This window comes from Protomyctophum bolini, assembly GCF_963924005.1.
Source record: "Protomyctophum bolini genome assembly, chromosome: 13".
NCBI lineage: Eukaryota > Metazoa > Chordata > Actinopteri > Myctophiformes > Myctophidae > Protomyctophum > Protomyctophum bolini.
In genome coordinates this window covers 23,395,112-23,408,240 of record NC_137874.1, presented here as the reverse complement: position 1 = coordinate 23,408,240, position 13,129 = coordinate 23,395,112, and the positions used below count along the sequence as shown (strand labels likewise).

Below are 13,129 nucleotides of genomic sequence, written 5' to 3'. Positions count from 1 at the left end.
TGTTGTGAGCTTGAAAATCAGCTATTTCCCCCAATCATTATACAAAGTAGATATAGGGTTTAAGTGGTTATCCCTTGTGCCAACCTTGAACCTTCCAAAAGTGGAGGTTTGAAGAGCAAAATGTTCAGCAATCCGGTTGCTGGCAAAAAAACCCAAAACACGCTTAGCCTTTAATGAGCAGGTGAAGACAGATGCTCGGATAATTATATAATGTATATTTTTTACAAGTTTGATGGCGGCTAGTTGATTTCATCAAGTCTTTCCATCTGTCAACAGTAATAGGCCGTTATATCTCGATATGTTCTGGTCTCAATACAAATGATACCGCTTCTCTGTGGCAACTGTAAGAGCACGCTGAATGTGGAATCACATCTTATTGCCAGTTCAGCATTTATTAGGAGAAGAAAGCCTCCCGATTCCTGTCTCCAAAAGCCAGGTCATCTTTAAGAGCGTCATGACATCCCCAGAGAGTGGGATACACCATTTTTTTTAAATTTTCTTCTGAAAGTACAGAAACTAAGCAGATATAGATGGACATTTTTGTTGAACAATTTCCATTTTAGGCACAAAGATAGTACAGAAACATCCGAGGAACACTGAAGGGAAGAACTATATCGATGCCAATGTATTATATATATTCTTTTTTCCAACATAGAGAAAAAAAAAAGTGGCATAGAACATCGTATTTTGTATCTGATCCGATTAGTGCATTTTTCCACTAATACACACACGCAAGCACGCACACACAAAGGTACAAGTCTTTCACACAGTACACACACACACAGCCACGCAAAATAGTAGAAAACATTCAGAGGACAATGATAGGAATAACAGGACTGCTCAGCGTTTGGGGATGTGGTGGATTTTGGACTCTGGTTCGTCTCGGCCAGTCGGAGCCGCGACGATTTATTAAGCCGAATCTATGCAAGTGTCGCTTGCCAAAAGAAAAAGGTCAGCTATAAAGCTAACAAACGTGTCGTGTTAACTTGTATGTCTGCTCTTTTTTTTGGCAAGCGCTGGAGCATAAATTGTGCTTTATTAGTGGGTGGATATTATGAGGATCATGTAAAAAAAAGCCCCTCAGCTCACAGTGTTTGAGAATAAAATGGCAAGACACCACGGGACGTGCCATCCCTTCTTTTTTTCAAGTACAAAAACAAATGTTTTAACAATCAAGTTTGATTGGAAAATTGTGAATGACAAGTACTAATTGGTCGGTTTGGCAGCGACCCCCCTTCCCCATGTTTTTGTTTTTTTTATTATTATTTTTCCTCCCGCCCACCCACCCCACCCATCCACATACACAATGCACGCACAAATTGGTGGCAGATAAGATTTGTCCTTCACCTACAATGCAATTGACATCCAGAAAGCAACACTTATAACTACAATATGTTCACACACCAGTTATGTTCAACGATATCAAAGAGGAGCAAGGCAAAAAAAACGATTCACACCCAGAGAGGAGAAACAAACAAAAAACGAAACAAAATAAAGGTTAAAAAACAAAATACAAATATTTGTGCCCTGCTATAACCCTCGACAAATGGAAAAAGGACCGACACTGAATACAAAAATATCACAATTTTTATATATCAAATTGCCTTTGTTGGCTCTTGTTCAGGAATACACACGTTTCAAAGGAACTCGTCCACCAAGAGAATCTCTCCTGTTCAACCTTCCACCTGTTTTTTTTTCTTTTGATTATACCACTTGCAGTTCCAATTGTCCCAACGCACTCTTGCATCACTGCAAATATGACCTGTCCTCGGAGGCTCAGCACTTGATGAACCTTCAATTTTTTCTTTTCACATTACAAAACTACAATTCTATTCACATATTTTCAAGTTTAATTCTTTTTTTTTTTTTTTTACCCTCCTGAAAAGTACTAGAACAACTTTATCCACATGTCCCTCTCTCTCGCTCCACACTTAAGGCTTCGAAATTGCTTCGCTGCTCTTTCTGCGGTCGGGGGCGGGGGGGGTCGGGGCGGGACTATAAGAGAAGAATAAACACGCATTTGAATGACTTTTTTTTCGTTCTTGCCATCGGCCTCTCCTAGTTTCCGTTACCCTTTATATATATATATATTTATTTCTTTTTGCTGACAAACGCGCACAGGACAATCATAAATCAACATTTGAAAGCAATGAGATGAAGTTGCAATGATGAAATAATGCAAAACACAAACACACACGAGACAAAATAATAATGTGCTTTTTTGCAAAATAAAAAATGAAAACATACACAACTTAGAGGTAGCTTTTTAAAACCAAAATGACCAAACCCCCTGGCTCTTCAACAAGCAGGGGCAAAAATACCAAATTTGGTAAACAAAATAATGCACAAAGAAATACACAATAGGAAAAAGAAAAAAAATCTCTTCACTGTGGCACTTAGAATTTTTTCCGCATATACATTGCTTTATCACGTCTTGCAATGCACCCCTCCCTCTCTCTCTCTCTCGCTCTCTCTCTCACACACACACGCGCACTCACAAAATGTACAAATGAAACAAGGGAAGAATTAAAAAAAAACATAAAAAAAACACAAGCAACATGAGGTCACAAAAAAAAAGAAAAAAACGAGGTAATTCAAGTACAATATGCTGAGATCAAACTCAATAATAGGAGACGAGAGACAAAGCGCAGGGATAAAACCAAATAAAGAGTTGATTTATGCTGTCATCTTACTAGTTGTCCCCTCGGCTTGGGGGGGGGGGGGGCATGTCTCATCCAATCACTTAAGTCCGTCCCCCCCTCTCTCTTCTGCCAGTCATTCAAGATATGGGATTATCCCCAGAAACCCTGCGACTTGCAATGATGCTTGTAATGCGTTTGGAAAAACTCCAACCTGTCATAATAAGCAGGACTGTGAACCGCGACATGGATTTGTGCTACGGCTTGATCCTTAAAAACACAGCTTTCGTATATTTTTCACTTGCAAAGGGTGTCAAATGTCAGTCTGCAGACTTGCCATTAAACGTCCGCTGGGGGGGGGGGTCACCTTTTTAACTAGCATCCAGGCTAAGGCGTTACGCTGGGGGGGTGTTTCGCCACAGGTTGTCGTAGTCACGGCTGCACACCCCCACTCCGAAAGCAGCCGTTCTTTTTTTCTTTTTGTCCCTCCATCACGAAAAAACAAACAAAAAAAACAACAAAAAAACTGACATACGAGTCATGAGAGTTATTGTAAGAAGTGTTTTATGCGAGTCATTCGGCGTGTAGCTCATATCTTTAGTGTGAAGTGATTGATAGTCATCTGGTTAAATGTGCATGAATATAATACCGGTCCGGTCATCAAATGCAGAGAGAGGAAAGTGGATAAGCTGTAGTTAATATGGTATAATAGAGACTTACGCTTTGAGATAACAGAGTCGCAATATGTTTTATAATTCCCCACCCCCCCCGACTGCTTGCTCTACAAATATATAATCTGATAGCAACATCAAACAGAGACTGTTGTCGTAATATGTTTCACCTGTGCAATCAAGCTATGATAAACTAGGATGCGGTGCCAAAAGATAACGACATGGGGGGGAAAAAGTGACATAAGTTAGGCTTCTGTTCTCAGTGGAGAACCAAGCGTGCGCGGGTGTCCAACCTCGTCCAGCCCTTATCTGGCAGAGATATGAAACCACCGGACAACTGCTGGGGAGATAGGAGAGATCTCCCACGGAAGCAGCACTAGTACCTTTCCTCCCTATCTCCCAATGAGTGTCTCCATTGGTGTCTATTAGTGGCCCCTAGCCAGCCCACCCAACCCACACACACACACACACACACACACACACACACACACACACACGCACACTCAGACACAGAAAGGTAGGCACCTCTTTCGCCGCTGCAATTCATTGGAGCGACCGAACTGAGGGCGTTTGTCAGTTATATGGACATGAGTGTCATGATGGTGTCCAGTCACTTGACTCACGTCCCTTCCTTTCATTACATTCCTTGGCACCAACGCTTACACAGCATTCGCCCCAGAGCCGGAAGAGGCGTACCTTTCTATGACTATGCACACACTCACTCCATCTAGTTGCATCAGGTTCTTCAGCTGATTCTCAGGGGCTGACGCTGCTGGCACAGCTACAACCCCTTGGGGATAGATGTCACTCACACACATACAGACACACACACACACCGATGGCAGACCAGCACGCGACAACCAACAATAGTCTCATCCAACAACAACAACAACTCGTCTGGTGCTACAGAAAACGTGATGAGACATGACGGCCCGAGGTCGTGGCAGATGTCATTATTGACCCCGCGGCCCGCTCCGAAAGGGAATTGGCGATTATCTCTCTCTCTCAGTGTCCGGACTTCCACCCAACACTTCCTTCCTTCCTTTCTTCCGCCCCACCCCACCACCACTGTTAATTACTTAGTTATTTATTTTAAACCCCAGCCATTATCACATACCGGTAATACAAAAAAAACTCCATCAATGCCTTCAGGTCTCCGTTGTGACATTCGACATGTCATGTAATGTCATTCCCGTTCCTCAACATTCCCTCCCTCTCGGATCCCACCTCACGTCACACCCCACCCTCCCTCCCTCCCCACAAGCTCCCACCTACTCCCTCTCGTTACCATCTCCTCACCTCCCATCTCCCAGCTAACCCACCACCACCACCACCACCACCAGTGCTACCTTCATCTCCTGGCCCCCCACGCTCTGACCTGGTGGGGTCTCTAGACATAGCACAGATACAGGTAGGTCTTCTCGATGCGCCAGTCTGGGGGGACGTCCTCGGGCTTGTGGCCCTTCATGTGCTTCTGCATGGTGGACAGGCTGGGGCAGTACTCCAGGCAGATGGTGCACTGGTAGGGCGAGGCGCCGTTGTGGGTGCGCAGGTGCTTGATCATGGCAGAGTAGTCCCTGGATCGCTGGTGACACAGCTTGCACTCGAATGGCTTCTCGCCTGCGGGGGGGTTGCGGGAGAGAGGGGGGAGAGAGGGGGACTGTGTTAAGTTTGGTGTGGGCAACAACAACAACGCACTGAATCGATTACAGCAGGTGTCTTCCCAGGCTTTTCAGGCCAAGGACCCCATTAGCTGAGAGAGAGATGTTGTATAAAGTTTTTTTTTGTGGCTTTTTTGCCTTTATTTGATAGGGTACAGTAATGTGACAGGAAAGGGCGAGAGAGATGTCAAGTGCTTAACGTCACACAAAGATTTGTGTGCCGGGTCACAGACCCCCTGCTGAAGATTACAGTATTGCTTAAGGCGCTCGCGGTGTGGCGCGCCTGGTTATCTGGGAATACAATCTAAGGACTTGGATGCTTGAAGGACGGTCTGATCTAACTGAATGGCCCTAATTACTCTCATGGTTAAAGGCATAGAAATCCTTTGTGTTCAGCCATTATCAATTCTCATTACTGTCTTTATTAAGAAGCCGCCCACAGTAAGGGGACTTTAGAACTGTGAATGTGACACCGTTATTGTTTCAGCTCATGTTGTGCAGGAGAACAAAAGGAGAAACCTGCACCTGTCACGACACTGTTGGCTCAATATTCTAAATGCAGAGAACATCTGTTACATATTGGATTTAAACCTACTAGAAAAGAAAATTTATAACTGAATAACTGATGGATAAATCTCGGAAACATCGATGGATAGAAAAATAAAATACAAAACAGATAGGCCTATGTCGTTTTAGACTGAAATTACTCAATTAAAGGAATTGGGAATTATTTGTGTTGTATTTCAGTACACCATTGCCGTTTGGCAACGCCTACTGAAGCACAGTGGTCCACTTTGCGCCCATAATGACATTTCTTTATTTGACTTCATGCATTGTCTTGGCTGCCAATGCACAGACTTTATCGCCACATTGAAGATGTAAAAACATGGTGCATGCATTTGAAATCTTGAAAATATACCGATAACGTTTCTCATCTTTAACGATAGCTCTGGCATGTTGTGAACCCAAAACCACCTCAAAACGACGGCACAGTTTACTCTGGTGCAGTCAGTGCCACATTTCAATAAGAATCAGTGCAGGTCCCATAAATCAGACCATAACACTGTGGTGGGGCCGGTTCTATTCAGAAGGCACGCTTCCATTCAGCAGCAGCAGCACACGTTCCTAAATGCGCTCATGATTAAAGCGATGGCAGGGAATAATCTGCCCGCGCTCAAACCGACAGACGCAAATTAGACATGTAAATGCCGACCTTTACCAATGGCATTTGAAACGAGCTGTCGGAAGTGATCTGGCTCAATGCACACTGTCACCTTCCCAGGCTCGGATACCGATGGATGGTGTGCCCAAACCAAATGGGCCGCTTCATTCCCGGGCTCGCTTGTGATTTTTCTTTCCTTCTTTTTTTTTTAAAAGAAAGAAAGAAAGCTTAGAGGGAGCCCGACCTTGACCCGACTACATACCCGGGTCGCGGTGGCGTTTACCCTGGGCTGCACAAACGTAACACAATATGCAACGTGGCTCATTACCCTAGTATGTCCCCGCGTTAGCGCCACGAGCCGTCCACAGCCGTGTCAACAATAACCACACTGTAAACAGGGTCGCCTCAAATAAGCGTTGCGATAATGAATTGCAAATGGGCCAGGGTTTATTGATCTGACGTATAGGGATGTGTGTGTCTGGTGGGGGGATATTGATCTTGCGTAGGGATGTGTGAGCCAGTGGGGGGAGGGTCACTGTTGCCAACGTCGATGATTCATCAAGCAGCTCCCTTTTGTGCACGGTGGCCTTTGACTATGAGCTTGTCACTTGCTCTTGTTATCTGCTCGTGCTCCCGAGCTTACCGCAAAGCCCCCCAGCCCCCACAAAAGGGGAAAGGGTGGACGGGGGGGAGGCAATTATTTGACAGACTGCCTTGATAGTGTGGCTTAACAGCTGGCTTATTGAATGGGACATGGGAGGGAGGGTGGCGCGTGCGCATGCGTGCGTGTGTGTGTGTGTGTGTGTGAGAGAGTAGTTTGTGAGAGAGGCAGAGAGCTTAAAGCCATGGCTACCATCGTAGATGCCCACTTATCCCTCACTCTCAGAAACTAACGTTCATTCATTCCAAAGGATATTTATTTCCTCGTCACAACACAGTCAAGCGCATAAAGATCAGCCGTGTCGAGATCTTAATGGAGCTGGAAATGTGTGTGGATCAATAGATCCTTCTGAGCCCTTCATTTTTAGGGAAATCATTTTCACATTTGCATGTTTGGTTTGCAGAAGATCTCCCTTCACCACTTGTTACAATCTAGTAGTGTTGGGTCATCGCGAGTGACTCCTTCAAGGAGTGGGTTCTTTTTGGTGAATGATATTAACCCAATTAGGACAGGAACGCATCTGTGTCGCATTAGCGTTTAACCACTTTAACCACTTTTCTGTTGAAAAATACCAGATCTACAAGCTTTTTTTTTAAATCAATAAAATGTGGCGCAAATCTTAGAATATATATTCTTTCACAGTGAATGTTTTTAACTCATATCTTTGCTTCTGGGGGTGTCCCTCAAACAACTTATTTTCAGTTGGGGGTCGGCGGCAAATTACATATCATTCTGGGGGCCCCTGACATGAAATAGTTTGAAAATTATTGTAATAGAAACAGGTTTTTCAGAAAACTGTCATGATTAAGAATACATTTTGTAGAATCTGGTCTCAGGTAACTACTTCACTTCCTCAAATTGTCGTTCAGTTTGCTCCGCGTGGAAAGCGCAGTTAGTCACAGAATGCAATATTTTCATTGGCTGAAGAGAGACGTTCCTCTTTCGTCATTGGACCGAAGTACGCAAGGAGGGTGGAGCCGGAATGGCGAACAAATTATTTGAAATTAAGTGAACTGAACGAAGCGAATGGAGTCACTAAAATGAACGGCAGCTCCCATCACTACTTCCTACAGCAGGGACCATGTGGGACATCAATATTTTACACCAGGGTCAACATCTTGACCGCTGTATTGTAAGTGGTGACAAGGTTGGGTTAAGAGGGCGACTTTGATTACCTGCCTAACGATCAGTTAAGTGATCCACTGGAATACCTACATTCAGTGGCTTACATTTACTCATAGACACGCTGGCCTGCAAATTATGCACAAATTATGCCTGCAATTCTTTATCTCTCCCTTCTCTTCCAAGCATTCAGACACTTTTATACTGTATACATATACAGAACAATCACTACAGTATATGTGTGAGCACAAACTCAACAATAACTTCACCAAGGGACAAAACAAAGCCACAGTCCAATTAGCAGTGGGAGTTCTGATTTTGCTGTACAATGTTTAGCGATTGCCAATATGATTTCTGTAAGCTTAATGGAATATAAATGACGAAGGATAGAACAGATTCTTCTTCTTCCTTTTTTTTGACAGGCAGGCAAAGTGAGTGACAAATAAACCCTCTTCTATCTTGAATCCTTTTGCCAGCATTCTTGTGAGAGCAACAAAGGGTTGTGTAGTTGTCTGTTGGTTTGTATCATTTATGTTGTTCTGTAAAAGTGGTAGGACTTAAATTGTTTGTTTGTGTGTGCCTCGACGGAGCGGGCGGTAGAGTCTCTGCTATATGCGCGTGGTTGTGGTGGGTCGGTCTGGGCCAAATTTGCGCGAAAATGACAGGGCCGAATTTTTGTCCCAGTTCAGCCCTGTCAACAACACAGATTGTGTTGTTGTAGGATCCCATTTTTGCTGGTGGGGGAAGTAATATGTAATATAATATGTAATATAATATATTACTCTTGATTCCAAGTAATAAGTAACAATATAACTGGGTGACGGTGACAGGCGTTGGCGTGTGTGTCTTACCTGTGTGCACGCGGTAGTGGGTGTGTCTTACCTGTGTGCATGCGGTAGTGGGTGTGTGTCATACCTGTGTGCATGCGGTAGTGGGTGTGTCTTACCTGTGTGCATGCGGTAGTGGGTGTGTGTCATACCTGTGTGCATGCGGTAGTGGGTGTGTGTCTTACCTGTGTGCACGCGGTAGTGGGTGTGTGTCTTACCTGTGTGCACGCGGTAGTGGGTGTGTGTCATACCTGTGTGCACGCGGTAGTGGGTGTGTGTCTTACCTGTGTGCACGCGGTAGTGGGTGTGTGTCATACCTGTGTGCACGCGGTAGTGGGTGTGTGTCTTACCTGTGTGCACGCGGTAGTGGGTCTCCAGCTGGTGCTTGAGGCTGAACTTCTTCCCACAGCCGTTACATTCGTAGGGCTTCTCTCCTGTGTGGATGCGCTTGTGGCCCTTCAGCGTGCTCTCGTCGCGGAAGCAGCTGCCGCAGAACTCGCACTCAAACGGGTGGTCACCTGCTGGAATGACACGTGTTGGAGAAAAGCACAGGTCATTTTGTGTGTCTGATATATGTACACTCAAACTGGTGGTCACCTGCTGGAATGACATGTAAAAATAAAAATCAATGAAAATAAATATTAGTATAATAGATAGATAATAGATGTTGGGTAGATACAGGAAACGTGGAGAGAGAGAAAGAGAGAAGAGCGATGAAATATTAGTGTATTTCATCGCTCTTCTCTCTCTTTCTCTCCACGTACAGCAAATGATCCGGACGGCTGGGACTTGAACCGGGGGGTCGCTGATCAGAGCATCGGGCCCATTACGCTCCCCAACCATTCAGCCATCGGGGTCATCCCTGATCTGTACTTTTTGCCCATAATTCATAACCTTATTTTATCTTCTTTCCTCATTATTTACAATCCAGTATTGTCTCTCTTATTACATTGCATATCGTATTGCTATTTGTTTTTTCTGTTTTGTTTTTCTTTTCTTGTGGAACATGCCACACCAATACTTGGCTGCAGGTATGAGTCAGTGATAAATAAAGCCCTCTGGATTCTCTTGATTTGTGCGTGTCTGGCCACATTCTCACAGCTGTCTGAACATTTCTTCATGACATCTTGTGATCGTACAATGAACCATGTGAGCTCTGGCATGGCTATTCTGGGCATGTCTTTATAGGCATAACAATAAATGTCTGCAAAAACAGGTGGACATTCGGCAAAACATTCAGGGAAGTAGCAGATCCACCAAAAACTCCACGCAAGCTTTCAGCCATTTCCGTTATTTGATGTACAGCGAAGTATATGGTCTAAGTGGTTATGGTGGAGGCTTTCAAGTTATTTAGGGAGAACGCAGTTTTTCCTGCACATTTTCTGCACGTTCCAAACTTTGTGAACCGTAACCGTTGCCCTGGGAAATGACACAGTATCAAGAAACAGCTGTGCTAGCCAACCAACTACTCTACAAAGAAATGTACTGGTGGTGTAACCACTATGGAATGATCATGGCTACGATATTGCTTCCCTATAAAACACAAAAGACGAAGTACACAATCTAGGTAAAAGCTAATCAAACTATTTGATGTAATAAATTGATTAATAATAATAACCGTCACTAGGTTTGTGATATGTCCTGTGAAATAACACAAATTATTTCACAGCTACTGTACTAAAACTAAAACGCATCCAAAGGTAACCTGCAACATACCGTGTCCTTTCCCAATGATTCTACAAATGGTCACATCTGGCCACATATCTTGATCACACAACAATACAAATGTATGCACAACCTCCTTAAATTAATTAAAGAGATCATTTTATTTGAGCTCATTTTGTTCTATGGTTTTTGAGGCTCTGGCACAAGTCATAGCTAATTTCTGACATCAAAGCAGCATCGTAACTATCATTATTACTGTATGTAAGAATGCAACTGAGATCAGATGAATGACTACTGCAGAGTGAATGCTGTCTAACCCTTAAAAGAAAGAAAGAAAACAAAACTTTTTTTAAATATTCTTTTATGATATCCTTGAACATGATTCAAAAGTGTGTTCTCTTTTTCTTTTAAGCCTGGATGATGAGAAAGCAGCTTTGAAGTGGAATCTTTAAACATCCATGGTTTTCACCCAAAAGCAACGTTTGCAGATACAGAACGGATTGCATTGAAAGAATACGCGTTACCCATAACAGTATATATTAATGTCATTATTACCCATACCTAGAATGATCCAAAGTTAAATGTAAGGAAGTCTCAAGAACAAGTGCCTTAAAAATATCATATTTAGATGACAATTAACAGCCTATTTAAATCTGCTCTTATTTTTGTTTTGACAGTATTTTCTACTTTACAGCGTAATTACTCAGCCATACAAACTACAAAGGCTTTAGGGAAATAATAAAAGATAGACATGTCAAACAGGTTCAACAGTGGGAGGCAGCTACTGTATGTTTCCCAGTGTGCTCCATGACAGATTACCTGCATGCTGGCTACTGTATGCTGTACATTCATTGTTGTGAAATTGGAGTAGCACATAGCTGGAGGAAGAGGGTTTAACCTTTTACTGTACACTATTATGGTGACCGTCTACAAGTTCACATTTGTATTTATTAATGTAATTATATTTATATATCTCTGCTGTCGGGAAGAAACCACCTAACTGCTCATTTTGTCAGGATATAGGTATGCAAAAATAAAATTATAAATGATAAAAAGAAACCCTCCAAATTGGAGTTAGGTGGTTTCCTCCCGATGTATTTTATATAGGTTGAAGGTTAATGACTTTCATCTTAATAAATGGTGCTGTGCCGAGGTATACGTTGAGCAGTGGAAGATTTATTTAGCTCAGATCAAAGATAGCAGGTCTTTGCATATAAACCAGCAACATTAATTTAGTTGATCATCCCGTGCCGACTGTAGCTTATCAGTCTATCGTGAAGCATGGGCCATTTGGTGGACCTGAGAGGCAATACTGAGGCAATATTGAGTGGAGGGATGTACAATAACATTATTTAGTATGGATTTTATTTCTCCTTAGTTAAGTCGAGGCGCTGTGGTCCGTCGGGTCCCAGTCTCGTTATGCACTCTAAACAGATACATGCCTGCCTGCAGTGGCCATTGCATGTGCTTTGGTATCAACCGTCTGGTGATATGTCAAGGAAATAGGCCACCAGATAAAGACTGTCAGCGCCAGTCATGGACAACCCCGACTGTAGCCGCTTCTTCAAATCATGCGGAGGAAGGAAGGGAAATAGAACATAACCACTTTCAATGTCTTTATGGGCAAAAATGTTAAACAAAATAACGGAAAAAGGTTCACAAGTTGTAGGTCGGTTATTTAGTAGGTTTTCAGTTAATTCCTTTATTGACCGCTAGGTGGTAGCATAAGCACAGCTAAGCCTTGCCAGCCATTGACTCCCATTGTACAGCCTCCGTTTTCATTTCCGGGTTATCAGGGAGGAGGGGGCTGTTGTTGTTGTGAGGAGTGATCATTAGCATTAGCACACACTCTTTACCTCTCGCCAGAAACCGTTATATGTCGGGAGCGATGCGAGACAAAGTCACAAATTAAATCTGAACGACGGATGTGCGGCGAATTACCATGGACTCGAAGCTTCAGAGATACGGGGCTGTGACAATCCTGTTTTAACGGAGCGTAAATGGAGCGTAAATGGGGCTGGATGTAAAGAACCCATAGCTGGTGGGGACGGAGGCGTTGCATAGCAACTGGATCAACGCTAAAAGGTATACGAACATGTTCGTAGTTGGCTGATGCCGTACCCTAGCTTAGGGGGTCCGGATATGTTCAGGGATGGCGCAGAAATAATTAAGGATAATCAGCAACGCGGCTGCAGATAATAAAATGAATAGTGGGTGTGCTAGATTTAGGTGTGCCCCGATGGTCATTGCTTGCACATTCACACACCTCAATCTAACGCGCAGGACGTTATGAATTTGACTAGCTGCAGGTTGTGTTGCTTACATCACAGTATACTATAAGCTCAGCATTATGCAGCCAGCCATTCGTGTTTTTAATCTGCTGTAGTAGTCGTTTTTTATTTTAAAACCACATACGGCAAAAAAAACTAACTTCAAAATCGGCCTAGGGTTTCGTGCACCTTTAAGTGGTTAAAAGGGGAAAAAAAGAAAAATGTTCCAAAGTGAAATAAGAGTCCAGAGGCGTTCCCTTCTATTCCATTCCATCCTTACACTCTCTGCTTCACAGCGTCGCAGATCTGAACCCCGGAGGGGGGGCAGAGTAATGCTATTCAGATGTCAATGATCAGGGCTATTATGATTTGCAGGGGTGCTCTCACCAGCAGCCCCAATGACTAATTGTGTCCCTGTGTCTGAAGAGGCCCCACATCATTTACCCCCCCC

At 43.5% G+C, this 13,129-nt stretch overlaps 2 protein-coding genes across 2 annotated transcripts in view; one reads left to right on the top strand and one right to left on the bottom strand.

The window, feature by feature from the left end:
- The window catches only part of cyb5d2 (cytochrome b5 domain containing 2), a 592,339-nt gene that overhangs the window by 158,322 nt on the left and 420,888 nt on the right, over positions 1–13,129 (top strand). The gene's annotated exons all lie outside the window — the stretch shown is intronic.
- zbtb16a (zinc finger and BTB domain containing 16a) overlaps positions 4,647–13,129 on the bottom strand; it is a 163,300-nt gene continuing 154,817 nt past the window's right edge. Inside the window, exons 6-7 of the mRNA XM_080780879.1 lie at positions 9,094–9,264; positions 4,647–4,930 (exon numbers count right to left, since the gene is read on the bottom strand). Of these exons, the coding sequence (XP_080637005.1) occupies positions 4,701–4,930; positions 9,094–9,264 (401 nt within the window). The 3' untranslated portion in view covers positions 4,647–4,700. The remainder of the gene's footprint in view (positions 4,931–9,093; positions 9,265–13,129) is intronic.